Genomic DNA, 27,426 nt, shown 5'->3' on the forward strand with positions numbered 1-27,426 from the left:
TGAGGAAGAGGCAGCTGTGCTTAACCCCCCCCCCCCCCCTGCTGCTCATGGCTGGATCACTGTATATATAGGGTTAGTCTGGGTAATTGGAAGGAGATAGGACAGGTGTCTGTATGTGTATATATATGTGTATATATATGTGTAAACTGCACTTAGTAACTGCACATAGACAAGAAAAACGCAGTAGCTCTTGTAGTTCAGAGAGGATATTGCACTGCTTCCTGTTGATGTACAGCTGTCTGCACTGCATTTTACTTTTATAACCACCCATCTGAATCTTGCACTGCTTCGCTACGGCAACTTGGGCCAGACGTGCGCGGGGGCAGCAGGGGGTGCGTCAGGCTGCCAGGCAGCTTCCACGCGAGCTGCGAGCATTTCAGACGATCGCAAGTAGTAAAATGCGCTTTGGGTGATGAATAAACGCGTTGCTGGCCCTTGCAGGTTTAATGATTCCCCAGACATTCTTCCCTTATTGCCCGAGATATAAAAAGCTGGCATCATTAGCGGTGGCTTTAGGGCTAATGAGAGTAAGGGCGTTCACCATGTTGCCGCTGTGCGCAAAGCGCCGCGTGTCTAATTCTGCATGCATGTAATTAAATGCGCAAAAGTGCAATTAAAGCAGCCATTATATGAGAGGTTCCTCCCTCGAGCGATTTCATCTTCTTTGTTACCTGAATGCATGTTATTTGCTGTAAACGGATATTGGGGGGTGGAGGGACAAGACAGGGAGACATGGGATGTAAAAAGAGGGGCGATACCCCACAGGAATTTAAGCCGCCAGTCTCCCCGTGTCTGCAGGGCTGACCTAGTACCTGCTCCTGACAGAAAGACAGAGGTTCTCTGGCAGGGAACCATACTAAGGTCATATGAAGGTCAGTCAGTCAGCCAGCTGACCAGGCCTGACTCCTCAGAGGGGCCTCACTCACCAGACTGCCCCCCCTTCCCCCACACCTCTTGAAGTTGGAGTTGGACCGGCAGTAATGAGCTTGCCCCCATTCCGCAGTGCCCCAATCTTTTGAAGCTCCCCTCCTCTTCTCTGGGGACTGATGCTATGTTCCATTTACCTTGGAGGTCGGAAGTTGGAGCTGGGAATGACATCACACCCAAGTTAACCACGTTCCAGTACAGCAAGTCAGAAGGCCATTAAGCAATACCAGGGACCTGTTTCAAACAACAGGATTTCTCACTAGATTTAAGGTTCCCCAGTTTAAATGGCCTTCGTCTTCATTCACTTTCATTTAGCCTAGACTGCCTTAAATCCGACAAGTTATCCAGCTAAGCAAGTTAGTGGTTTATTTATTGTTAGTTACTGTAATAATAAGGGCAAAGGTGTGTCGTCACGGAGGTGCTTCCAGTTTGTGCAGCCGGTGAGAGGTCCCAATGCATCTAACCGTAATGCATTGCGTCAGGATCAGAATGCGTTGCTTTAAGCCAACGCTGTAAGCAAGTCGAATGCACCCAATGACCGGACTGGGGAAACAAACTGAAACGCGGACTTAATACAGAGGACTAATGACAACAACCAGAAACAGCTGATCACATGGGGTGTCCCACACGAGGTTAAGGAGGGGGCGTGGCACACGGAAGGAGCGGACGATCGGGGCAGGACAGGGGTAATGTTGGGATAAGATCTTTATCGTTTTGGAAGCCGTTAAGAAAAAAAATGCTCTTCTTGTTTTATCCTGTTCATTTTGTGTTTAAATGCTAAAAAAAAGAAACATATTTAGGTGTAATTTTGGGGGACCGGGAACCAATTAATTGGTTTTCCATTATTTCTTATGGGAAAAATTCGATCAGAACTCGAACTTTTTAGGAGTCGATCCGGAGTCCGGAATGGATTAAGTTCGAGAACCGAGGTACCACAGTATATCAATACAGCTTTCACTTCTGTTGACAAAGGGAGCAGCCATCTTGAATTCTGAAGTGCAGGTTTTAGAGGTGCCCCCGACTTCATGGGGTGTTCCAGTTGGAGTATTGGACTACTGAGCCTAAATGAAGCACAGCAAGAATGTAACTGTCCTCTAATTTAACTTCAAGGCTAATTTCCCCAGAGGTCATTTAGTAAACACTTGGATAAGACTGCTTTGAAACAAAGACGCATGTAATGTCCTTCAAATACATTTACTGTAAGTACACCATATAAATAAAGACAGGAGCAGAGTGTATAAAGAAAAACTTTATTTGCAACAAAAATATTGAGGTTGTAGTGCATTATTTACATAGTAAATATGATAACTGGGTTAAAAAAATGTATAAGAAACCAGGATGGTTAACAAAAATACATGTCTCCAAGTAAGATTACAGTAACTGAGTGTTGTATGTGACATCTTTCACAAAGGATATAAGTCCAGAGTAAAAACTGGTAGTAAAAACTACCAGTATGGAACAAGGATCACACCAAAGGATCACAGTTATGACAGGGTATCAACAGAATGTAGGATGTCAGTGGCCAGCACTGACTCACAGCATCACCAATCAGTTACAGAGCTCTACTTTAAGACCGGCCATTAATCCGAATAAATGAATTAGTACACGCAATACTACTGGCTCTGTCCCGATTTATGAAAAATTGACAGTCACACTTCAGAAGCCTAATTCTTTCCAGCTATGCTACAGAGGTAAACTCAATATCTCATCCAGCTGCCTTCCTGTAAGCCAGGCGCTGACCTGCTTTGCTGACCTTTGTTAACACATCTGTCCGTCCTTTTTACTGCCTGTAGGAACTTCTCTGTGGACCACAGCTCCCGGTAGGGAGCAAAAATGTGGACTGTCTGGGGTGTCTGAGGTCCAGGTTGGAAACATTGCTACAGATAATCTTTTGCTTTAGTTTAAGAAGTTCAGCTGACACACGTAAGTTTCATTAGCTGAAAACTGCTGTGTGGTGAAGGTCCTGCCAGTTGCTGGGTAAAATCCCAGATTTATAATTAATGCTTCAACAAAAGTATATAAATTGATTTAAAAGGTGTTCTCATTAGTAATTTGATGCTGAGGTTTTAAAGAAATATTCTTTCAAAGTCTATGGTACAGCTTTGTAGTGTTTCAGGCTGCTACTTTGTGAGAAAAAAAAAAGTGTAGTTTAAAATAAATCTTACAGTAAATGAGAAGGGTTGTACAAGGTCAAAGATAAATTAGCAGTTAGCTGCTCTGCCATTGTCACTGGAGTGTGTGTTTGAGACAGTTTAACTTTTTTAATTGTCAAGCTGTTGTTCTGTATAATCAACAGACAGAGCAAACAAGATACGAGACACTGGTACTGCAAGGAAATGTGTTTCGAGATTCACACTTACCAAATGACTATATTAATTTGTCAAAATTAGGAGCGAGAAATGATTTATGCATCAAACAGGCATGTTTGTAACTGCTCTGATTTGGTAGTGGTCGGGGAGTGGCCGTGAAACAGCATACCCATACGAACCCGGATCCAAGTTCCCCTGAGGAGTTCAGAATGTAGTCATATTTAGTTGGTGCCTGGAAAAAAAAAATCTGTTTCGACTAACTCTCCTAGGTCGTTTTATACCTAGTATGGAAGCTTTGACCAGAAGCACTATGTTCACTGCTAAAAAATATTTATAATGCTTTGCTCAAACGAGACCTAAAAGGTTTAAATATTTCAAAGATACAGCCCGAAGTTTGGCCAGTCTCAAAACATACATTATTCATACACTTTCCATCATATATACAACATTCGTAAACCCCCCCCCACGCACCCCAGTCCTGAAAATGTCATTTTCATGGCTTTGGTCACATTTACTGGGCACTCCAGCACCTCTGATGTGAGGTGGCACTGGTCTGCCTTTGATTTTCACCAGTTATAAATATGTTTCCCAGTAAGACGCAGAGTCTTTGTCCTGGCGTGAGTAGAAGGGGTTAAAGATCCCTCGCAGTGATTCTCTGAGTATAGCGACCAGGCTTTAAAGGCAAGGGTGTCTGTGCTGTGTTGGTGCTTCGTGGGTTTGGCCCCCGCCATGCCGATGCCATCAGTAAGTGGACGAGGCACAGTCGAAGAAGTCCATGCCGATGCTGCGGGGGTATCCCTCCAGAACGCCTCCCTCCTTCGGGTCCACCTTCCAGTATTGTTTTCCGCTGAGGAAGTGAGCGTAACCTGTCAGGAAATGGGGAAACGAAAACCAAGCTCAGGGAGGCCGTTTAGACCGTGGGCTCCACAGTGGGACCGCGAAGTGACCAGTGACCGCACACTTTACCGCAGGAAGCCGGAGCCTTCGTTTGGCTCCCCCCTGTGGCAAGTGCTGGAATTATGGCACACATCCACACCTGGGATGTTTCCAGATATCTAAAGTACACCAGTGAATTAGCAAATGACTGTCATGGAGAACCAGAGCATTGCCAAGAATTTGGGAGATGAACGACTGCTTTGGCTGGTAACTACGTCTGATGACATGAAGGAAAAGCAAATTGGAAACAGCTCGACATTCCAGCCGAAAAAAAAAAAAAAGAACTCAATGACTTGAGTAAAGTTGCAGAACATTCTGGATAGTGAATCACCTTCTTTGTGCAAAGACCATTGAATCCTATCATTTCAGGCCACTGTTATCGTTTAAGTATTTGAGAGTCAAGATTTACAATTTCGAGTGTGTGGCATTTAGGCTTCCATGAATGAGCCAGCAGCATGGATGAGGGATACCAAGCGCTTACCGTATCGATCCTGGAAGGCGGCGTCGATGTCCCTGGGCACGCCCCACCAGTCCTGCAGGCTGTGTGGCTGGACATCCTCCACCTGGTTTCCCAGCGGGTCGAATTGCCAGTAGCTGCCGTCCTTGAAGAAGTAGGTCTTCTGCTCCTTGCCCCGACCCCCCATGAGCGCAGCCTGGATGTTGGAGACGGGGAGGCCCAGGCTGCTTACTGGGTCAGGTCCCGTTACCCGTCGCTCGCCGTCATATACCCAATAGCTGTGACCTGTGGGGGGGGGGGGGGGAGTTCTGAGAGTATTAATTTTAATACTTTCTTTTAAAACACAAGGTGTCCACTAAGCGCAGGAAATAATTCTATTTTCCTTTGTATTTGCTTACATTGACAAATATTTATTAAAAGAATATGGTACGTTAAATCAAATTTGATTTCTGCATTGATTATATTTCCTTCCTCAAGGGGGGGCTGTAACTGAGTCATCTAATCAATGCTGAGTTAAATTCCAGGCATTTAAATGCTGCTTGGATTAAAACATGAACAACACTGACATAACTATTAACTAATTAGCCAAAATAGCTCCCAAGTAAACCTGTAAGCAACAAGGAATCAAAGTAGCAAGTCAAATAAAAACTTGCGCAAAAACCTTGAACTGGTAAATAATTGACTAAGCTATAATAGATAAATATCTAATTGATATCCAAGATTAATCATTTATTGTCTGTAAAATAATAAATCACTGCATGGACATGTCTGATATTGCTGTCTAAGGGTATCGTGGCACCTTGGAAGAACCAGATGTTCCCCGCCTTGTCTTCAAAAGCAGCGTCGATGCTTTCAGGGATGCCGTTCCAGTGGCGGGAGGCCAGTGCGGGGTACCCCGCCTGCAAGCGCCCGTCACGTATGCGCCACACGTAGCGGGACCTGAAGAAGAACAGCTCACCGCGGATCATGGACACGGCGTCGAAGTCCGACCTGCAGGCATCTGGCTGCTAGGGGAAGTGGGGAAGACCCTTTAATTAAGGAACCTCAGTTTACACACGCCGCTCTTTTGTGCTGTTGTGTGAATAGCAATGAGCACCATAGTTAACCCCTCCCACTACTTGGGACTCACGTTAGTCAGGTGATGTGACTCGGTCTATGGTAAGAGCTGATGTGATGTATAGGGCAGCCTAATGGCTAAATAAACAGAAGTTTAAGTGTGTGGTCAAGGGGGCGGGGCCATACTCACAATGTTAGGGATCTCATTGGTCTCTGGGACGACTGGCGGTGGGGGGGGTGGTTTACGGGGGCCATACAGGTACTGGATGCCCCGTCTGTCATCGTCGCTTAGCTCCAGGGGGTAAGAGAAGCTGTAGAATGGTGACATGACGGATCCGGGCTCCAGCGAGTGCTGCAGGCCCAGAACGTGGCCGAACTCGTGGGCGGCCACCTGGAGCAGGTCCGTCCCTGAGGGGAAGAGGTGCATGAGACGCCACAGTTACGGGAGGCTTAGGGATATACAGGGTGCAAGGGAGGCACATAAGGGAGGCTCATAAGGGAGGCGCATAAGGGAGGCTCATAAGGGAGGCACATAAGGGAGGCTCATAAGGGAGGCTCATAAGGGAGGCACATAAAGGAGGCACATGGATTCTTACAGGGCACACAACCTCACTCTCCTTCTCACCCATGCTGTTGCCTACTGTCCAGGTCTCATCATAGTCGAAGTGAATGTCACCCTCACGGTGGGTCTTGGGAAAGAAGGCGTGGGCCAGGATGCCCCCCGGCCCGTCGAAGGGCAGGCTGTCTCCATGCCAGTACCTGTCAATCAATCACATAGAGTAAAAAAATATAATTTTCTTCCTCTGCTAGCTTTTGTTTTTCTCTCGCTTTGTGGAAGAAATGAAGTGTGTGTTGTCAGTAAGACAGAGTAATGGTATTAGGACGTGTGGTTCAGTACCCTGCACATATTGGACATTAGGGGGCATAGTGGTTAAAGACACTGCCCTGAAAGTTAGTGTAAATCCCAGTGAGAGGCCTGATGTACAGTGGGGTGCTAAAAAATTCTGCCCCCTCCAGTCCTCCATACTTTATATACTTGCACAATTTTACATAATTAAGGGCCCCTGTAGAGTGCTGGGCCCCCTGAATCTGCCAGGGTATCCGTGCCCCTGCTGTACTCCCGCTGCCGTACGATCCAATGATAAGATGCTTAATCCAAATGGCTCCAGTGGCATATATTTACAGGTAAACATTCGGGGAAGCACCGTAATAGAATAGAAGTTTTACTTTTGTACGTATATTGAATTTTGGCTTGGAGCCCTTGAATCATGCCAACCACGATCTGAATCATGCCAACCGTGTTACCCAACGGTGAAGATAGGCGAAGATCTGCCAGGCTCCCTGTGCAAAGCTGCTGTTCACTGGCACGGAACCGGTACGGAACCGGTACCGCTGGTTCGGCGGCAGGAAACATGCCAATGACTGTGCAGGCCGATTAGTAAGGGGGGGGGGAGCCGGAACGAGGGAATAAAGCCTGGGGGGGCGGCGGTGATGGCATCTGAGGGGTTCGATAAGGGAGGTAATGAACTGTAAAGTGGTTCATTAAAAGTACAAAGCCCCCCTTTTCCCGCCCTTTCTGGGTTTGCCGGTTCACAACCTTGGTGGTCTGCTTGACTGGCGGGAAAATGAAAACAAAGGGGTAGCTGAGGTCCTTCAGTTAACACCTTCATTTCATTGCTCTTTCCTGTCGTTTTCCTCCCTCTAAGGAGCGAAGTAATCAGAAACAGACAGAAATGCCTTCAGAAATGGGCAGGGGGAGGGTGAGGGGATCAATACTGTGCCCCTTTGCCTGCCCAGTAATCTACTCTGCTGCATTGCTGACGGACAGTGATTTATAATTACAGAGAATCCCACAGTGTTACAGCGATGAGTCTGACTTGCTCTGTGGGCCTCAGGGAAGTTACTGTTTTTGCATTTTGCCATTTCGGAGTTGCAGTGGTATATTTGCTCCTCACCTATCCATAAAGATAACAGCGTCCCTTCTGTGCAAAGCCAGCAGCTAAAGCTCCCGCCTCTCATGTTTTTTAATCCCTCTTAAATCCTTAAACAGCTCCTGTCGTTGCCTGTTTAAATTGAGGCTTTCCTTTCGCCTGAACGTACAACTCTCTAGGTGTTGACTGATGCCGCCGCACTTGTAATTACACAGCATAGTATCAGTCATATGCGATCTGCAAAAGAAATCCATTCGCATCAAACGAAAGGCATTCGAATGAGCTTAGAGTCGTCTGCTGGGCTCAGCCGCCCTCGTGAAACAAACAGGCAAATTCCAATCTGCCAGAAATTATAGTCTTTGTGAGGGGAAAGTAAGTCTTTGTCATTTATGTTTCTGATGAACCTACAACCTCAGCAGATCCTCAAGCCACCTCAAGTGAAATAAGTTTGCACGTTTTAATTTGTAAAAAAAAAATAGCATGTAAACAACGAAGGCTTGCTAAGAGTCATGTGATTGCTCTTCACAGTGATGTAAACAGGCTTGTCTGTGAGTTGGGCTAGGTTCCAGTAAACAGCCTGTTTAATGGCACTAATGATAACTTGTGGTCACGGGATGGTTTACACGTTTGTAATCACCATGAAGTCCCTTGTTTACTTTGCCCACGATTGGCCGTGTATGCACGGGGCTCTGTCAGGTGGCCTCTGCGTAAATGGCTGTCTTGCAGTTGTGTCACTTGTTTACCCATAGATGCCTGATAGGTGCTTTCTGCTGTGTGTAATGCACAGGTTCAGAGGTGTGTAATTGGCGGCCTGCCGGCCCTCCCACGTGACACCGCTCCCTCTCACCTTGTGAAGTCGATTATGATGTCAGCCCGGCCCCCGTGGACCTCTCTGAAGTTGAGAGGGGTGACGTCGCTCCAGACGCGCAGCGCCTCCTGCAGGACACGTCGCACCTTGTCCTCACTCATCTGCCAGGGAAAGCGGACGATCCTGGGAGGTGATGCATACACATACAGTTGTGCTTCACCTGTGAAAACTTTGACACGAGAGGCGATTCACGGGGGGCGGTTTGACAGCACTGAAAGGTTGTTAAGACTGCATACAGGAAATCCCATGTTCCCAAAAGGTCAGAGTCCCCATGGACACAGATACGCAAACGTCCGCCAGACACCCAAACCCCAAACACAAGTCTGCCGGCCCATAATCCCTTTCTTTCATTCACCAACTTGCTTTCTCAGTATGAGACTCTGAGCTCCACATAATAATAATCCCAGCCGTCCCCCACCTAACCTGCAGAGGGGCAGCTAACTCTGCAGCACAGGCTGGGGGTTGGCTATTCAAAATGAGAGTCAGCTGTCTCCGATTAAGCCCTGTCAGGACTCCGCTAATACCTGCCGTCACAGGTGATTGAAATGGTGTAACATATGCTGAACTTGCAGCATGAGTGACACAGGGGGTAAAACAATAAGAGGCTTTATTGCCAGGCCAGCATGTTAGCATTTAACAAGCCTGATGCCTTTACATTCTGCCGTATGGGGGTGTACAGGCAGGGTCTCTGTTTCAGGGCACACGCAACATGCAAGCTCTTCATACTAAACAGGCAAACCCATTAATTCCAAGGTAAATTCTTTGCTTGTTTTTTTCTATCATTTTTGATGTGTTTATTTATACAGAAAAATGTATTAATATAATAATAATAAATAATGATTATTATTATTATTTATTATTATCAGTAGTAGTCCCTTTTGTACCCCATCATCCTACCTCCCCCTGTCATGGCTGGTCCTGGGACGTCGGAGCCCCGTATTTCTGCCCTTTGTCCTTGTCCCAGGTGAGGGGACCCTCCTCCCTGCGAGCCCGTGCAGGTAGCTTGAAGGGGCCGGGTAACCCTATCGCTGTCTGAGCCCCCCCCACCACCACCCCCCGGCATGGCGTGCCAGGACAGAGCCACCCGCCGACACCCGCGTGGTCTTATTCGAGACAGCAGGGGCCTAGAGAAGACCCCTCATTACAAACCGGAGCAGAAAGGACACCAGGCCCCCCCAGGCCTTCCTCTCCAGCACAAAGCCGTAAAAGCAGGTTTAAGGGAGAGGTACCTCCCCCCCCCTGCCCCCTGGGGGTGTTTCCTTTGTTTGGCTTTCAGGGGCCCGTGTCAGATTTACCGTGGATGCATGACTTGGAAGACGCTATGACAGTCAGCGGACGGGTGCTCTGGGGCTCAAAGCATTTCAGATGGCAGACAAACCCCATGTGGGGGGTGAGGCTCGGAGTGTCATCTTAATGAAGACGCCCCCCCCCCCCCCCATAAATTTATGAGTAATGTGAAAGCTCACGGATGCTCCGAACCAAAGGAGCACATTCGCTTTGCATGCCTACTCAGGATAACAATGGCCGGACTTGAACTTCGAGCGCAGGCCTTACTTGTAGCTGAGGTCGGTCTTGTCCCAGCGTCCCCCGAACAGCACAAAGCGCCGCTGCCGCTGCCGTCGCCGCTGCCCCCTCCCGTGGGCCCTCGCCTTCTCCGCCGCCTCGAGGACCTCGCGCGCGGTGTAGTCTGGCACCCCACAGCGGGGCCGCCTCCACACCTCAGAGCCATTTCCAGGGGGGGGGCCCTTCATGTCCAAGGTCTCCTTCGCTGTGTCCTGAGCATGGTCGGGCCACCCCCTCTTTTTGTCCGGGTACAGATGGGGCTTCTCCAGCCATCCCTGGGGAGGGGCGAGAAGCCAACAGCATCTTACGGGGTCCGACTGGACCAGGTGCCACAAGCTACGGCTGACGGGGGCCCGGTGCAGCTTTGCATTATGGGTGATATTCTAAAAGATCTGGATCCCGTGTAAAAAAAAAAAACTCTAAAAAGGCCAAGGGTGCAAGTTACGTGCTCAGGAAAACTGAGTATGTATATAGTATAATAGTATAATAGTGTAATAGTGTAAATAGTATGACTATAAAGTTACTACTGGGAAACATAATGAAAAACCACTGAGGACATTACAGATTGCGCCTATTGAGTGTACTGTTGAAAATACTCATCACTACAAAAAACACACTCAGGTAAATACAGACGTATGTTAACCTTCATCTTCTGCATTAATTTCCTGCCTCTTTAATGGCTGATAACCTGATAATCTCACACTCGCCATCATAGTCAGTTACCTTCATGAGCACTTTGGTTTATATTGCATGGGGCAGAGTTAAGATATGGTGGGGATGGGACGTCTATATTTTCACATATTTTTGAAATTGAAGGCCAGCTGTACAATACAAAACACTGTTTTTTGTTGTGTTGCATATCCGTATTTTAAATGTCTTTAAATAGCAACAAACAAACCCAACATAGCAGCATATTTTTGTACTTGGGTATGGAATATTTATGCAAACGCAGATGTTTTTGGGCACGTCTACCCCTATCTGTCCTTCACAACAGAACAAACACAGTGTAAGAATCTGAGCAGAACGGGTCATTTAAACACTGGTCGAAAAAGTTTACTATAGTAAAATCTACCAATAACCACAGTCATGGAAAAACACTAATACCAGCTGAAGTTCAAAAGAGGTTTTGTTTGTATCCAGCATATTATGGGGGTGTTTTTGTTTTTGCCCTCTAAACTACATTTATGTGTCATTCGTACTGATATAGACCTTGCCTGAATGAACAGTGTAGTTTCCATAACCTCTCTACCTACTCTTTAATTAAGAAGTGACACTTCTGTGGGATGGACATAAACTCTGTGACATTCCTGCATGTGCCCCCCCCCCCCCCCAGATTCTGGTTGAGTTCTCCTGTGGTCTACAAGTCTGTGTTTGTAGAAAGACGCCGTCTGCCAAGATGTGACAACGTGTGGTAAACAATACCCATAAAAGCAGTTGTCTGGGTGTATGTGTGTGAATATAGACCCTGTGACCCTCTGTGTTGATTCGCCGAGAGACGAGCACTCTAAGAGCCCCCTGTCATCGGAGGAAGACGCCGGGAGCACCGTTCGGGCCGAGTGGCGCTCCTCACTTTGTCGCGGTGGATGCTTTTCTGGGATATGGGAGCTCCGATATTCACAAGGAGACCACAGACATATGGACCTTCTTTGAGCTAGTGCACTTTGCTTTCAAGCTGAACATATAACATTCACAGTATCTAATCCAGCGCAACATAAAGGCAACTGTGGAGATGTGCCCCCTCCCCAGCACGAGAAGGATTGCAGCCTGGAAAATGCACATGGAAATTGCCATGAAAATCCTTTGGACCTCAAGCAAGATAACTTTGAGTTGTGCTGCTTAAATGTGTGTTTATGTGCTCCCGCGGGGTGGATAATTTCACTTCATGGGGTTATATTATCAATCCAGACAATTTTGAGCTGGAGTGAGAGTTAATACTTCACACTCAAAATATCAGATCAGATTACTTCTGCCACAAATAAGAACCATGAGCTGATGGGGATGAGGTTTGTGGGGGATAAACAAACCTGTAAGAATAACCAGCATTTAAGATCATGGGATTGACTGGCATGGACTCTAAGTACCACACAAAACACCAAGGGCTCCAGGTGTAGATTGATCATCGAATAAAAATGATTACAAAACCTCCAGGAATTCAGTTTCAACCACAGTAAAATCCCCATGTATAAACATTGACCTACATTCAGACCATAAGCCTTCTACTAACCTCAAATGTTACCTTACCTCACCCTTTGATGATCTAAATCACGTGCAGTAACACCGACACTCATCTAGGGGCTGCTAAGGGGTCTCCAGAATGAAACAGTTAGCCGTCACTTTGAAACAACAGTTTCTTTGATTCTGGCTTGGAGTCAGAGCGATCTGGAGCGTGACGGTTCTCAAACGACAAAGCAAATTAAGAACAGAAGGCAGGTCGTCACAGAATTTATAGCTGAGAGTTCAAATGCTCACAAATGCAGGGGATTAAACTTTGGCCCTGGCGCTGAATGTTCACCACTGTGGCGGGGGGGTGCAATGAGAAATAGGACCCCAGGAAAAGGTGTTTGAAAAGCAAGGGGCCTTTTTCGCTCTTGTCAACAGTGAACTAGATCCGCTGGGACTCGTCTGGAGTTTGACAGGTGAAGCTGACAATGTGAGTGCAAGATGGAGGTGAACAATTTCCCCATGTGGGACCGTCTGACCGCAGCCCTTGGTCAGTGATGCAAGTGGTTACAACACCCACTTGTGCATTCTTGAAACATCCTTTCCATTGTAACATAATTTCAATAATTCATTTACTTTTAAATTACTTATATGCTCCACAGGAATATATTACATGCTGTAATACATAGATTTTAGGAATGGATTGTTCTGTAAATATATCAAGTAAACATTTTGAATAGTTGGGAGTTCCATTCTAGTTTGTAAAGGAGGAGATACTGGAATGCTGGTGCTCTGGAAGGGTGGGTCATAAGTCAAATCCAAAAGTACACAAACCTGCATCTCCACATGACCTTGTGAGGCCAAAAGTGACCTTGCCAAAATCCACAGATGAGGGATTAGGGCTGAAGTAAAAGCACATAGAAAAGAGAGCGGTTTTACCGCATCTGAATCGCAATTTTATTGTATCTGGGTTTAAAACCCAAAAAAATCTCTTGTAAAATGATGGGTGTAAATTATTTTAGTTTAGTATCTGTTTAATGGCAGATTTCACATCATAAGCAAAGTATGAAAATGTTCAATGACAACCCAAGCCTGATGAAAGAGCATTCCCGCTTACGGACATACAAGGGAGCTGAGAATCACAGCTGAGAGCTTGACTGAGATGGAAAAAAAAACAGACTAACCCCTGTCGGCCTTTGTTTGGATTAGTTAGAGCCAAGGAGGAATCACCATGTGGATTTATCTCCTGCTAGCAGTACATTACTACAAAAGGTTGCCCCAGTAAACCTGCGAGCACCTTGACAGATAGTGGTGCTGATGAATAGCAAGATCTTGAATGATCATATCACTGCCAACTTTAACGCACCCAGCAGTTAGTCCAGTATCTTGGGTCTCCACTCTAGTTGACCGGCGGAGGACTGGAAATGAAGCAATCGACTGATGTCCTTTCCAAGCCTTACTCCAGAAACCATAAATGCTCCAGCATTGTACAATGCCTTGGTGTCCGTGCCAGTGATAGACTTCCAGGAGATAATGCTGAGCCGTATGAGTCACATGAGTCTAAACATGAGTCTTAACATCTTTGCACTGATAATATATCTGATGTAATTGCTGAGTCACATCCTTCTCACGTATGTTTGCAATTTCAAGCTAATTTAAAAAGTACATGTGCTGTGGATTTCCAGGTTAACTGAGAGATCTACTCTCACTCTGCACATCATTGTTCACTGTCACCATGGGGAATATTATGCACTAGAAATTGTCTGCACTGACGAATTGGACAGCCGAAAGGAGACACCCTGTTTTAGGATACCAGCCTCTTCTAGGTACATATGTCATGTTATCAATCACATTGGATGTCTTCACCTATCAAGTATTTTACATTACTAATACCCATGTTACTTTGGATGACCAGAATAACTGCATGAGAGATTTTTAAAGTGGGGGGGGGTACAAAACAGTGAGCAAAAGCCATGCTTGATAAGGCATTTGGCACAATTTGGGTTAATGATTTAATATACTACACATTTTGATTGACACTGGCCAATATACATACACTTGTTTTGTTATTTTGTTGTCTGGTATGGAGTTGCTAATCACCCACAAATAGCCTATTGGACAACAGCCTAAACAACAGTTAGCCTTCTCTACAGCGTGTACAATGTGATTAAATTTACTGAGCCCCAGTTTTCTGTAATGTTACCTATTTTGGGAGGACACACTCATAGATTTATTGCTTTATTCTAACAGGCATAGTTTCACATTAGGCCAAACTCAGATGAAGTTTGTTGTGGTGACATAAATTGGTATGTCTAAGATAAGGGAGAAGTGATGTTGATAAATGTATTCAGCAAAGGCTTGGTATAGGTTATATAGAATTTTAAGGTGCTGTTACACTGCCAGAACATTTTTCTGGAACCAGAACTTTTGTCCAGAACCAGGGACTTTTGTCGTGTTCACACTGCAGGAACTCGGCCCGATTGTAGTTCCTCGGAGGTAGTTCTAGAACTCTGTTTTTAGTACCTCCTCCAGACTAGGCACTTTTCGTTGGAACACGAACCACTGGGGAGGAGCTTAGAGCCATAGCATGCTGATTGGTTGACTATAAGCACCGGTGCAAACCTGGAAGTTATGCGAAAAGAGATGTAGCAAAGTAAAAATTGAGCAAATGGGATATTTTTTTGTATCCCAATTACATTTAATGCATCAGTTAACACATTTTTTGCTTTCTTCATATTTCATCAGAAAATTTGATCGCTAACCAATATACTTATGTCTAATGTTGCCGGTGAAACTTGCCAGGTATTGGTGGGATAACATTGCATAGTTTTTTATTCTGTGGAAAACTAAAGATCAATCTGCTGGCCAGATTTAACGAGGAACATGTCACGGGTCATCTAAGTAAAATATAAATAAAGGGCTGTGTCCCATTTTACTTGCGATCGATCCCCCCAATAACTAACAACTAACTAACAAAACAGCTTATTTATCCTCCATTGTTTTGGTGTGGTGGTGTAGTTTTGTATGAAATTACTAGGAAAGTTTAACCTATGAACTTTTTGCGGCTTCCATGTTTATTTAGCGTAAAGGTCCCGGTTCCTGTTGTGTCGCGTGAAAGTGACACACGAAAGGAGCTACAGAAGTTCCAGGTCGAGAGCCCAGGGACTTGTAGAGCTGGGCCATATGGCCTAAAACTAAAATCTCAGATTTTTTTTCACAATAAATCGATTTTCGATTTTAATCGATTTTCCCATCCCCAACTACAGATGACAAATAAATGGTTCAAAACAAGTTTTAACTTTATTTTGTTTTGTTTTTTTACTTTAGAGTTAAAGTGCAATTTGACAAGCCAAAAAAGATGCTTGTAAGTGAGATGGCAAGACCACGCCATTGTAAACATTTTTAGAAACTTGTAAAAACTTTTAGCATGTTAATGAATCCCGGCTTTTCCACAGTATGTATGGGCATCATATCTTTTACAATATACATCGTGACAGCGTTTGTTATCGCCTTCTACGTGCCCCATTCTTAACATATGGCACACAGTTAGAAAACGTGCCAGGGACGGTTGCTTGCCTAACGGGTGTGGGTAAAATGCGGGCTGTTTACAAACAACGGATTTTATGTTTATAAACAGAAGTGTCGCAAATGACGCACGCCACGTAGACAGATCACGTGGCATAGAAAGAAACCCATACGACGTTACCTAATCACGGGGTGCGTTCGAGGTGTGTCTGCAGCTGACGTGACGTGTGTCACTACCGAAAATGTTGATTTTTGATGAGAATGTCGACAGCGAGAAGAAAGAGAAGATTTAACCGGACAATGATGGAGTCCTTCGACTTTAAAAGATTTTATTTCGCATAGGCCTTTAATGCCTAATGTGCTTCAGAAGGAGCGACGTAAAATACAGGGTATGGCCATCAATTTTACAGTCAAAGGTGACATTACTTTAATGTTACCATTATGTACTACTCCCAGTTCGATGTGCTGTGAAGTTACTTAAACTAAGCCTGCTTTTTTTCTCCTTAGTCATTTCTTTTCTTAATTGTATCAGTGTAATTACCACACACTCCTGTCAGTTATGGCAGCTGTGTCTTGTGGTGCTAAATGAAGCAAATTATATTTGTTTCTGACAGACGACCGATTGTTTTATTTTGGGCCAAACCGCACAACATGAACATTGTTTATGTTGTGCAAATAAAAGTTCTTTATTATTTTGGTGTGTTTTTTTTTTTAGAAAATGCTGTACATATATCACAGCCCCTTGATAAGCAATATGGGTACACAAGATTGATATACACCCCAATTTTATTACGTTTTCTAAAGAAAAGGCATATATTCAGCAATACCATTGGGAAAAACCTTATGTAAGATTACTGTCAGGCACTAAAAGCAACGCGCACACAGATGCAAATATTACAATCGGCAAAGCAATATGGTTTAAATACCACAATAAAGTGACGGCTGAACTACAAATATAAACATCAATGACCCATCTCACAATACGTGACCAAAGAATGATGATACACGACGTCCACGCCCTGAATCATGCAATCACAGTCTGCCGCAAAATGTGAATACATGCGCAGTATTGGGCTTGTGGAAGTGTACATTACGCATGTGTAATAATGAAGTGCCAGAAAATGTGAGAAGGGTCCAGCTGCAGACGCCTGTATAGTGGAGCTCCACCGGAAGTACGTCACCTCCACAGGAAACACGTGGCCTCAACTCTGTGTCACAGCGAATAAACCCTAACCTTATTAACCCTGTCACTACCGAAAATGTTACACCTACCGAAAATGTAACTTCCGCTACTACGCATGCGCACATTCATCACGCATGCGTCCACGAAACCACATTTTCTGGCACTTCTTTATTACGCATGCGTAATGTACACTTCCACAGGCCCGATACTGCGCATGTATTCACATTTTGCGGCAGACCGTGATTGCGTGATTCAGGGCGTGGACGTCGTGTATCATCATTCATTAGTCACGTACTGTATTGTGAGATGGGTCATTGATGTTTATATTTGTAGTTCAGCCGTCACTTTAGTGTGGTATTTAAACCATATTGCTTTGCCGATTGTAATATTTGCATCTGTGTGTGCGTTGTTTGTAGTGCCTGACAGTAATCTTACATAAGGTTTTTCCCAAGGGTATTGCTGAATAGATGCCTTTTCTTTAGAAAACGTAATAAAATTGTGGTGTATATCAATCTTGTGTACCCATATTGCTTATCAAGGGGCTGTGATATATGTACAGCATTTTCTAAAAAAAAAAAATCACACCAAAATAATAGTTAAGAACTTCTATTTGCACAACATAAACAATGTTTATGTTGTGCGGTTTGGCCCAAGAAAAAACAATCGGTCGTCTGTCAGAAACAAATATAATTTGCTTTATTTAGCACCACAAGACACAGCTGCCATAACTGACACGAGTGTGTGGTAATTACACTGATACAATTAAGAAATGAAATGACTAAGGAGAAAAAAAGCAGGCTTAGTTTAAGTAACTTCACAGCACATCGAACTGGGAGAAGTACATAATGGTAACATTAAAGTAATGTCACCTTTGACTGTAAAATTGATGGCCATACCCTGTATTTTACGTTGCTCCTTCTGAAGCACATTGGGCATTAAAGGCCTATGCGAAATAAAATCTTTTAAAGTCGAAGGACTCCATCATTATCCGGTTAAATCTTCTCTTTCTTCTCGTTGTCGACATTCTTATCAAAAATCAACAGACGATGAAATGTGACGCGATGCCGTAAAAATAGCACGCCTCCTTCCAGAAGTCGCAAGCGTGCGCATGCGTAGTAGCGGAAGTTACATTTTCGGTAGGTGTAACATTTTCGGTAGTGACAAACCCTAACCCGAGCTCCACTTCACGTCCTTAAAGATCACGTGTTTCCTGTGGAGGTGACGTATTTCCGGTGGAGCTCCACTCTACAGGCGTCTGCAGCTAGACCCTCTTGGAAAATGTGGTTTCGTGGACGTGGAATCATGGATGCATGCGTGATGAATGTGCGCAAGCGTAGTAGCAGAAGTTACATTTTCGGTAGTGACAACGTGGACCGCATTGCTGAACTCCTCGAAGGCTCTTTTGTTTACGTCCGGCGGAATTTTGTTTACCCTCACCCTTGCCTAACTTTGGATGCTGTGCTGGTGCTGCGGGTATTTTCATTTCCCTGGAAGCTGCACTTCTCCCACTCCGCTGTGTGCCTCTGCTTTAGGTGCTGGAATAAATTTGTCGTGCTACTTCCTTTGGTTGCAACAGTTTTTAAACAGACTTTGCAACGAGGACTTGTTTGGTTTGTGTCCGACGGCGCAAAAACAAACCATTGCCGTGTTGTTTGTGAATCCGCTACAGTGTTTGGGTGCGCCGCGCAAATTTACCCATGAAGAACGGTGCGTCGCATTAGTTCCGCTTTTGGCGCTCGCGTGTAAAATAAGTAATAAAATCAATTTTCATAAGAACACATCGTCCTGAACTGTAAATTCGAATTCATCGATAAAATCGATTTATCGCCCACCTCTAGGGACTTGTAAGCACGTACTGGAACTTCTGTTCCGGAACTTCGGTGTGAAAGAGCCTTAAGTCTACTTATATTGTTTGGTATTTGAAAGAACACTGTAATAGGTGTTTGTTTTTTTCTGGACTCCATTTTTCTGTATCGCATATTTCTTGCATATATTACTCTTTATTAGTGGTATTGTACATCAAGATGTATTGATGCATTCCTCATAACTCGGAACTTGAAAATTTCCAACCTCCTACTTATAAAGGTGCTATAGAACAGCTAAACAGAATAGATTCATAATGCAAATTTATGCAAGTGAATGCTAATTCCACCAGAATGTGGTGCTGACATAACATAGCGATTCTCATAGAACATATTGATTCTCATAGATGTGCTAGAAAATTAGGAAAGTATCACATGTTAAAGTAAATCATGAGGTACACAGTAAAGCATCTCTACAGTTTTACGTCACTGTCGGTCTCCAAACACGGTAATGCCTTGACTGAGCCGACCCTTCTGCAGTGGAAAACAAAAGTGAACTGGAACCGCACTGCAACTACTCTCCCTCAGTACAGCTGATCTATTCCTGGAAGCCAATGGAAAAGTGCCATAAGACTACCTACAAAAATGTGAAAGGAAAAGAGTGGGAATGTAAACTTGTAAACACAGGGATGCACGTGTGTGAGTACACTCCTGCAGCACCTGTGAGTAGTTTGCGATTGTCAACACAGTTTGATCAGTTCAAATATGTAGATATCCAAGCATATGTAAGTATGCTACTTGCTTATTATTTTTCCCTCAGAAGTGGAGGGAATAGTTCAGGGCCCCTATACTGTATAACTGGTGGGGACGTGTCCTCCCCACTGTCTGCCCTCTGCATTGGATCCAAACTTGCTTTAAGGGACTTAAGTGCTATGTAACAAACTGCTAATTTATCCAAAGAGTCCTTTCTGCACTGTGCTGAAGTTTCAGTGACAGTAAATGGGGTCAAATTGTCCCACAGTATAATGCCCTAATGTTTACTTTAGTGACCGGTGCAATTCTGACCCTTAGCTCCCTGATGAGATATGAGACCCCACTTCCATGGGCATAAATTACAGAGGAATAGTAATGCCCCCCCCCCAATTTTCATGTCTCCCCCTAAATATGTGGAGACCTCAACCGCCCCAGATGTTCAAACCAAAGTTTCACTATTGACCACTTCCCCTGCACCAGTCCTCACGATTAGGCTTGAATTTGCTGGGGGGGTTGGTTGCAGATCAGAAGGGGCTGACACCTGGGGCCGAAACCTTGATAATTAAGGTATGAAGTCTAAATAAGCCTAAATAAAGTCTAGAAGTGTCTATGACACTGACATACCTGAAAAAGAGGTAATTAATTCAAAAACTTCTAAGAACAAAAAAAATCTAAGAAAAAAACAGTACAAGGAAAACTGTACAAGAATGTTACATACTCCTGATTTGCCGCAAGTTGCATTAAAGGGCTCGAAGCTAAGCTAAACTACAATTACGAGTGCAGGTACCTGCTTGTTTGGGAGTCCCTAATCACATCGGGTTTTCTTCGCAAGTGTTTCTGAAAGGCTGTTCCCCTAAACAGTCCTCTGGCTGGATTCCTTCGTGTAGCCATACGGTCAATCATGAAACCTAAGCTTATAGTCATATCGATCCTTATCCAAAGAAGCGCAGTTGTGTTCGGTGTAACTGCAGCATCATCGCCTCGATCAGTCTCATTCCCAAACACATCCTTGCCTTTACTTCCACCCAAAACAATTTATACTGTCACATGCCATTGAGGTAGAGTCGTAGTAGGCCTATTTCATATGTCGGTATTTTTTAAAAAACCTTGTTGCTCAAATACAGAATCACGTAACACGCCTTCCAATAATTAGACCAATATTTCACGGTTACTTGCTTCTGCTCATCCTCGTAATTAATTACACTGGTTACCAAAGACTTTGATATATATGTGCCACCACAGCCGCACTTGAGCGTTAAACCATAGAAATTGTTTTGATTTTTGAAACATATAAATCATGCAGTTGTGCGTCTGCGTAACAGCAGGCAGAAACATGTCGTCGAGGCATTTGTGGGTCATTCTCAATTTCTCCTAACGCTATGTGGGGCAGATCTAAGTTCATAAAAAAAAGCCGGAGCTATTCTGCAATTGTATTTTTGGATTGTTGTACATGAGAAGAAAATTATATTCAGGGATTATCACTGGGAGTCCCTGTTATTCTGTGTCTATGGCTCCCGAAGTCCCCGGAATCCTGCCCCTTTCAAATATCCCTTCGTCAGCAAACAGTGAGGTTTGTTAACCATCAGCAGATGCCAGATAACTTGCCCCTGCCTGCATAATCTTTTTTCTTTGTCTTTTATCAACAACAAATTGACTGCACCGCTCCATAACACCTAACTTTGGTCTTCTGCACACGGCCGAGGAAGAGGGGGAAGTAAGAATTTTTGTGTTTATATGCCAGCAGTCGCTTCCCCTACATGTCATTTGCCACCATTTAGATATTTTTTGTCGGGAAACCCTGCTGCTGTCTCACCACGGACAGGGGGTTTGTGGGACACGTGTTTGTCGTTTCCTTTTCACGACAGATCAGAAGCAGATCCACATGCTCGCGTCCGTTTCTTTGTGCTTTTGGGTCGAGTTGCTCCATGCATATGCTGAAACCGCTGGAAACGTGTAAATTTGTCTCGTGCTGCTAACTCTGCGTGGCGCGTGCTGTGTACTGCTGCCTGAGCACTCCCCCCTCTCTCCCCCACCCAAAAAAGAAAAAATGATGTTAACATCCTTTGTGAGGCGATGAATAAGCTATAACAACTGAGAAAGAGCAAAGAGCAGAATGGTATGACGATTTTATGGGATCATTTCAGGACACATTTAAATGCGGGGGAAAGTATAATAAATAATAAGCAGATGAAGTTCAACGCATATCGAAAAACATTTACTACAGATAGTTAACCTGCAAAACTTCTTAATGGCCCCCAAGACCTCACACCGCAGGGCATTGTTCGAGACGGCGACTGCATACCGTACCGCCCACTTAAGCTTAAGCTTATTACTGAACAACAGGCTGCACATTATATGCAATCAAAGAAATGTTTTCCAGGGAGTATTCGAGAGCAAAACCAAAAAACAAAACGCGCAAAAAAATTAAGTAATAAAAATGGGAATGCCTCAGTCTGCTGTCTTTGATTGGTTATTTTTTAATGTAAGTCTAAGGTAAAGGACAGAAGAGGCGATTGCATTGATCGGGAAATGAAAATCCGAGCCGCAGGAATGACAAGCGGCCGAGTCATTCGTGCTCCTTTTTAATATTTGAAAACTACTTAAAGATTTTCACTCATCAACAGGGGGATTTATTTTGAATGAATATGCCCACATCTCTTATTTCTTTTTAATATTTGAAAGGTTTCCATGTTTCCTACTTTAAGTGATATTGCGCTGTGCTGTTTATGAAAATAAACGCAATTTTTAGCACAGACACAACCTGACAGGATTAGTAATACAGCTGCAAGTAACAGGCAGTAGATAGTTTAACTGCTACTCGCTCCGATCATTATAAGTCGACACTGTCCTACAGTATATACAGCATGGGACAGCATGGTGGTTGGGGGGTACGTGTGTATATACAGTGTTTGTTCTGGCTTAATTAGCCAGCGAAACGCTGAAACGAATAATGACGGAGTAACCGCAGCAGATGCCATATATAGTGAAATGATTCAATGCAAAATAAATGTAAAAAGTGAAGTCTGGAGTCAGACTACACTCCAAATAGTCACAGAATTAGAAGACCATCGCACCATCGCAATTTAAAAGTACTTTAGATTTAAACAAAATCATTGTAAGTCACTCACCGCTGCCGCTTTGTACCTGTTGGAAGCTTTCCCTTCGGGTACGGGAAGGGAATGAGCACAGAGGAAAAGCAGCAAGGCTATGGCGCTGGACAGCCCCCCAGGAGTCAGCATCATCCTTCGCTTAGAGTCGGACCTGCAGATTTCACCTCCCGGCGTGATGGGATGGAGGCGGCACTCAACTCGCCTCACAGTCAGGGAGTGTCTGAGAGATGTGTAGCGGCGTATTTATACTCCGTGATTTCGTTGTTCTCCAAAAAACACAACTTTTTTATAGGCAGGAGAGATAATTTCCCCTGGACCAACGTTTAACCCCTAACTGCTCGGCTGTTCTATACCTGCCGACCGACACTATACTGTGTATTACAGCATTTTAAAGGATTGTCTAATTACAGACACAATATAATTCTACAGGTACAAAAGGTGTGATTTAAAATATGTACTGTAGATTCCCAGTGTTAGTGTATCTGCAGTTATAAAATGAAATTATGTTTAGTGATCAAACAGCGATTTTTATTCCGATTGCATTCGCTTGTGGTTGTCATTGCCGATCGATTGTGCCGTGACGTGTGGCATTTCTTCTAGTCTTACATTTTTCCCAGTTTTCTTCTTTTTGTGAGGAAAGTCGTCAAAGTCACGGCGAGTAAAATCGTGCTTAGATTGGGGAATTGCCTAATTTCCAAAGTGGTATGCATTTGAAAGCAAGCCAGTTATTTTTATTCTGAGAGCTCGTTACAAAATTGATATGAGTCCAGCTGCTAGTTACAGCGAGTCGACACACGCGCGCCTGCACCGCTACATTACCCTGAAACTAGTGGCATCTTAAAATCTAGTAACACAGTTGGCGAATACGCTTTGAAGTAAGAACAGTGTGGCTTCTATATAGATAAATGGATTTACGCTTTGACGTACAGATACCCGGTTAAACGTTTCAAATGTATTTTATAATTAAGATTAAAAATCCACCATAATGCGTTTTTCATGTGTGTAAAAGCTTCACCATGGTTTATTCTCACATGAGCCGGTGACAGTAATAGTTTGTTTTGCGAATAGTACGATGCTTATATATAGGCCTAGTGCCGTGTTAGTGCCGTAGGCGTGGTACACGTTATGCTTTTACTGTAAAATATGGTTTAAAGGAAGATGCAAGGAAACGGAATAATCATTTCCAGTCATTTATGTAATTCTGAAAAGATTTCAGAAATATGTAATGCTGAAAATACCACAGGATTTGATTTTAATTTAATTTTTTTAAATCAGTTTTTAAAATATTGGAATTATTTACCTGTTACTTTATAGTAGCTATTTTAGGAAACAATTGAAGAGACCGTGAAGAAGAAAAAAAACCCTCGTTAGCGCCATCGTGTGGCTGCAGAGATTAATCGTGGTATGCGGGTGACGCCAGACTGATTGTTAGCATAAAAGGAATGTTTCGCGGAAAAATCTCAGCGGCGTGCACTATGCCTATAAGACCACCCATAAGTCAGGTCAGAGGATGAGTACTAATAGCTTTTAATAATCGGTCACAAGACCAGTCTCATAGCTCCAAAAGACAACAATGTTTTCTGATGGACTGTCTGTCAAAGTTGCAAGGAAAGCAGCTTCATGTGCTAGCAGCATGGGAAAGTCCCTTTTGTGAAGTCAGAGAAATTTTCCACATTTTGCCACAGAAGTAGAGCCACAACTTCACCACCTTCCTGTGCCCCCCATCTGTGTGTCATATATGCTGACCACCTACCCCCCCCCCCCCACCCCAGTCATGTGAGATCCCACACCAATCCATGCTTCTCTGAAGGCTGGTTCCCTTTTAGGCCCCGGGACATGCGGGCTGTTGTGCTTCAGGTGCCTGTTGGGACTGATCTCCTGGCCTGTCAGTATTGCTCCAGGGTCTGCAACCCACATCCAAGAAAGACCTCAGGCCACAACAAAAACCACATCGCCAGCAGCTGCCGGCCATCTTACAAGAACCACTTAAGATCAATTATGGGTCAAAAATAGACAGTAAAAAGCATGGGAGCATGTTGTCTGCCATAAGCACTGGGGAGTTTTGAGAGGAGGGTAGTAGAAAGCCCCGTCCCATTGGGGCTATTGGTGGGCCACATTCAGCCTGTACTACCTCCACATGGTGTGTTGCTAGGGGGAAAAAAACACACAGCGCCCCCTTCTGGCTACTCAAGAAGCCAGTTGCATCACAGAAATACATCCTTGGTGCATGTACTGTAACATGCATACATGGGCCGGCTCCCAAATGAACACAACGCGATTTGACGTGAATCACACAAGTTCAAGTATAATGAAGCAGGGAGAACTCTGACCAGCATCTGGCAGTGAAGCTGACACTTCCATCGAGCAGCTGGATGTTGTACCACAGTGATTCAGATTAAACACCTGGATAAAAACATACGAGCCTGATTAGGGACTCAAACCAGCAACCATTCACATCCAAGGGTGGGGATTTTACCACTACATTTCCACTTTCCAAATCACCTCATGAAGTATAATTAATGTAACATTGTTTGCCAGATGGTCAGCCATATCCTGTCATGTGGTCGATTCTGTGGTTTACAGAATAAATGTCCTTATGGAGGCATGACTACACAACATGGGGGAAAACTCCACATTTCTGTTTGTTTTGATCTTAAGGATGCAAGGGGGGTGGCAGATGGTAGTTAATAACCTTCTCTGCTCCTGAGCCAGTGTGACTGGATGCGAGAACTTCAAATGGAACAATAGAGTATAAAAGCCCCAGGGGCTGAAGTACCCAGGTGCCCAGTGGAGACATAACAGGCAGATCCCTGACCTTGAAGGTGCATGCTGTGCAGGCGGGGGTTGGGGGCATAAAACTTCAGGAAAGTCCCCAACAGAGGATGAAACTTAAACCCATGGTCAGTGACATAAAGCACTGGCTTCAGTCCACTTTTGTGTGGATTTACTGTAGCCTCACTGGGTGGGGGTAGGGAGGGGGGCTGGGGGAATAGATGTGAGGGCTGGTGTGGATTTAGAGATGAAGTGGGGGTGAGAAGGTGCTTGACGGCCAACTTCCACAGCAGGGGAGCCTTTACTCTCTCTCCTCAGGCACACCTGCAGGGGTGGTGCCCTGGATGCAGGTGGGTTAGGGAGCCTTTTGGGATTTTCCCTTTGTGGGTGAGTCAAGCGTTGCCGGGGGAGATGACGGGGGTGGCATCCATTGTTCACCCCTAGCCACAGCCGGCAGCTGAAGCTGCTCCTTCCATACTTTGACTTTTATGATGTTATCAGATTCTCACGGGGCTGCCTAAGCATCAGGCTGTGGACAGAGAGACTCTGTGGTCTGCCAGGACCTCCACCATCTTACCCCTTCTCCTCATTCCAGATGCTACTTTGTCTGTCAACGGAGATCTGATCCTCCCAACTCCCCAGGGGCCTCACTGGAGACTTTTTCCTCACCCTCTCATCATAATCTCTTCAGGTTATCTGGATAGTCAATCAACACTCTTTGTGTCCAAGTATAAACTGGTTCAAGTCCATTTCTAAAACCAGGCCTGGAACTTTTGCCTCCCCCAAACCTATCCTACAGAGTGGTGATGCATGGACTACCTTGTTTGACCTGTTTACGCAGGAATTTGTGACCAAAACATACTGTATCATGTTTCAGATCTCCAAGAGAGGAACAGTTCATTTGCTGCCAGGGTCTGATCTCTAAATGTTTAAGTGAATACACATCTGCAGAACCACATCCGAGTATATTCCTGTAAGCGGAGTATTCGCCGTGCAAATAAATGTCACACCATAACGTAAAACCAAGAGTTTTTGGATCGCATTAGCGTTACGTGACAGCGGATAGCATATTATAAGACATCTGTCTGACCGCAGATTTGTCCAGTTCAACAGTGTGGTTTTTGTTCCTTCAGCTGGAAATGGTACACAGAGGACATGGACACAACGAAAATAAAAAAATCCCTGTTTGGAGAATTGCAGGCTTCAATCAGCAAAGAAACAGACAAAAGAAAATACGCAGGCTACCTCCATCTAGGGAAAGGGTTAGAGCTGCGTCACCTAAAAGTCAAAATGATCATGTCCTTGTTCCTAGTTGTTATTCCAGATCTTGCCCTCCTGTGCGGCTGAGGGGGGCACCACAGGGAAGGCTGTGTGTCACAGGCCGATCTCTTCAAGTCCATATTGCAGAGGAGGGAACGTATCCCACAGTCATGGGGTTTAGCCGGAGTTGACAGTTTTGCACAATCAGCAGTGTGCTGTGGAGCTGAGGGTGAACCAGGGACAGAGCCTGGTAAACATACCAACATTCATACAGATTTAATGGGAAGTGAAGCAATTCAGAGCAATGGTCCCTAGTAATGCTTCATTATTCTATTTATTTTTTGTTCATTTTTTACTGTTGTTTCAATTGCAGCATATATCCGAGAATGCAAATTAAGTAGGTTTAAACTGTATCTCTCAGATAAAAACTAGTTCTGTCTGTAATATCCTGCCTGTCTCATCCACGTGACCCTCCTGTCTCCTCCCTGACGTGGCCCTGATGAGCCGCACCTGTTGCTTGTTACCCCTCGTTAGTCTTCGTATTTATGTTCTGTTTGTCTCGCCAGTCCCAGTTTGGTCATTGAAGTCAGTCCTCTTGTTTCCTGTGCAAACTACTAGCCTTGGAGAGTGACCTAAGTGGGCCATTTGACGTATTTTTAGAGCTGAAAGAGAAATGTAAGGGAAGAAAAAAACAATACAACATCAATAACATGCTAATCAAAGCTTAGGGCAGGACTTGAGTAGGGTTGCCACCCATTCCATATAATATGGGATCGTCCTGTATTGGAAAATAAATTTTATCAACACGCCTAGT

General features: G+C 44.4%; 1 protein-coding gene across 2 annotated transcripts; it reads right to left on the reverse strand.

Moving 5' to 3' along the window:
- Positions 1-2,163: 2,163 nt before the first annotated feature.
- LOC111842242 (stromelysin-3-like) lies at positions 2,164-22,851 on the reverse strand. Of its 2 annotated transcripts, none has more exons than XM_023808659.2 (8): positions 22,599-22,851; positions 10,039-10,322; positions 8,464-8,607; positions 6,311-6,444; positions 5,876-6,093; positions 5,429-5,633; positions 4,654-4,914; positions 2,164-4,102 (listed from the first exon to the last, which is right to left on the reverse strand). In XM_023808659.2, the coding sequence occupies exons 1-8, from the start codon at positions 22,710-22,712 to the stop codon at positions 3,978-3,980; spliced, it is 1,485 nt and encodes a 494-aa protein (XP_023664427.1). In that variant the 5' UTR covers positions 22,713-22,851; the 3' UTR covers positions 2,164-3,977. The 2 variants fall into 2 exon arrangements, with proteins under 2 accessions (XP_023664427.1, XP_023664426.1); XM_023808658.2 differs by having other exon boundaries at positions 5,429-5,636; positions 22,599-22,849.
- Positions 22,852-27,426: the final 4,575 nt, after the last annotated feature.

Source organism: Paramormyrops kingsleyae, chromosome 7, assembly GCF_048594095.1.
Source record: "Paramormyrops kingsleyae isolate MSU_618 chromosome 7, PKINGS_0.4, whole genome shotgun sequence".
Classification (NCBI taxonomy): domain Eukaryota; kingdom Metazoa; phylum Chordata; class Actinopteri; order Osteoglossiformes; family Mormyridae; genus Paramormyrops; species Paramormyrops kingsleyae.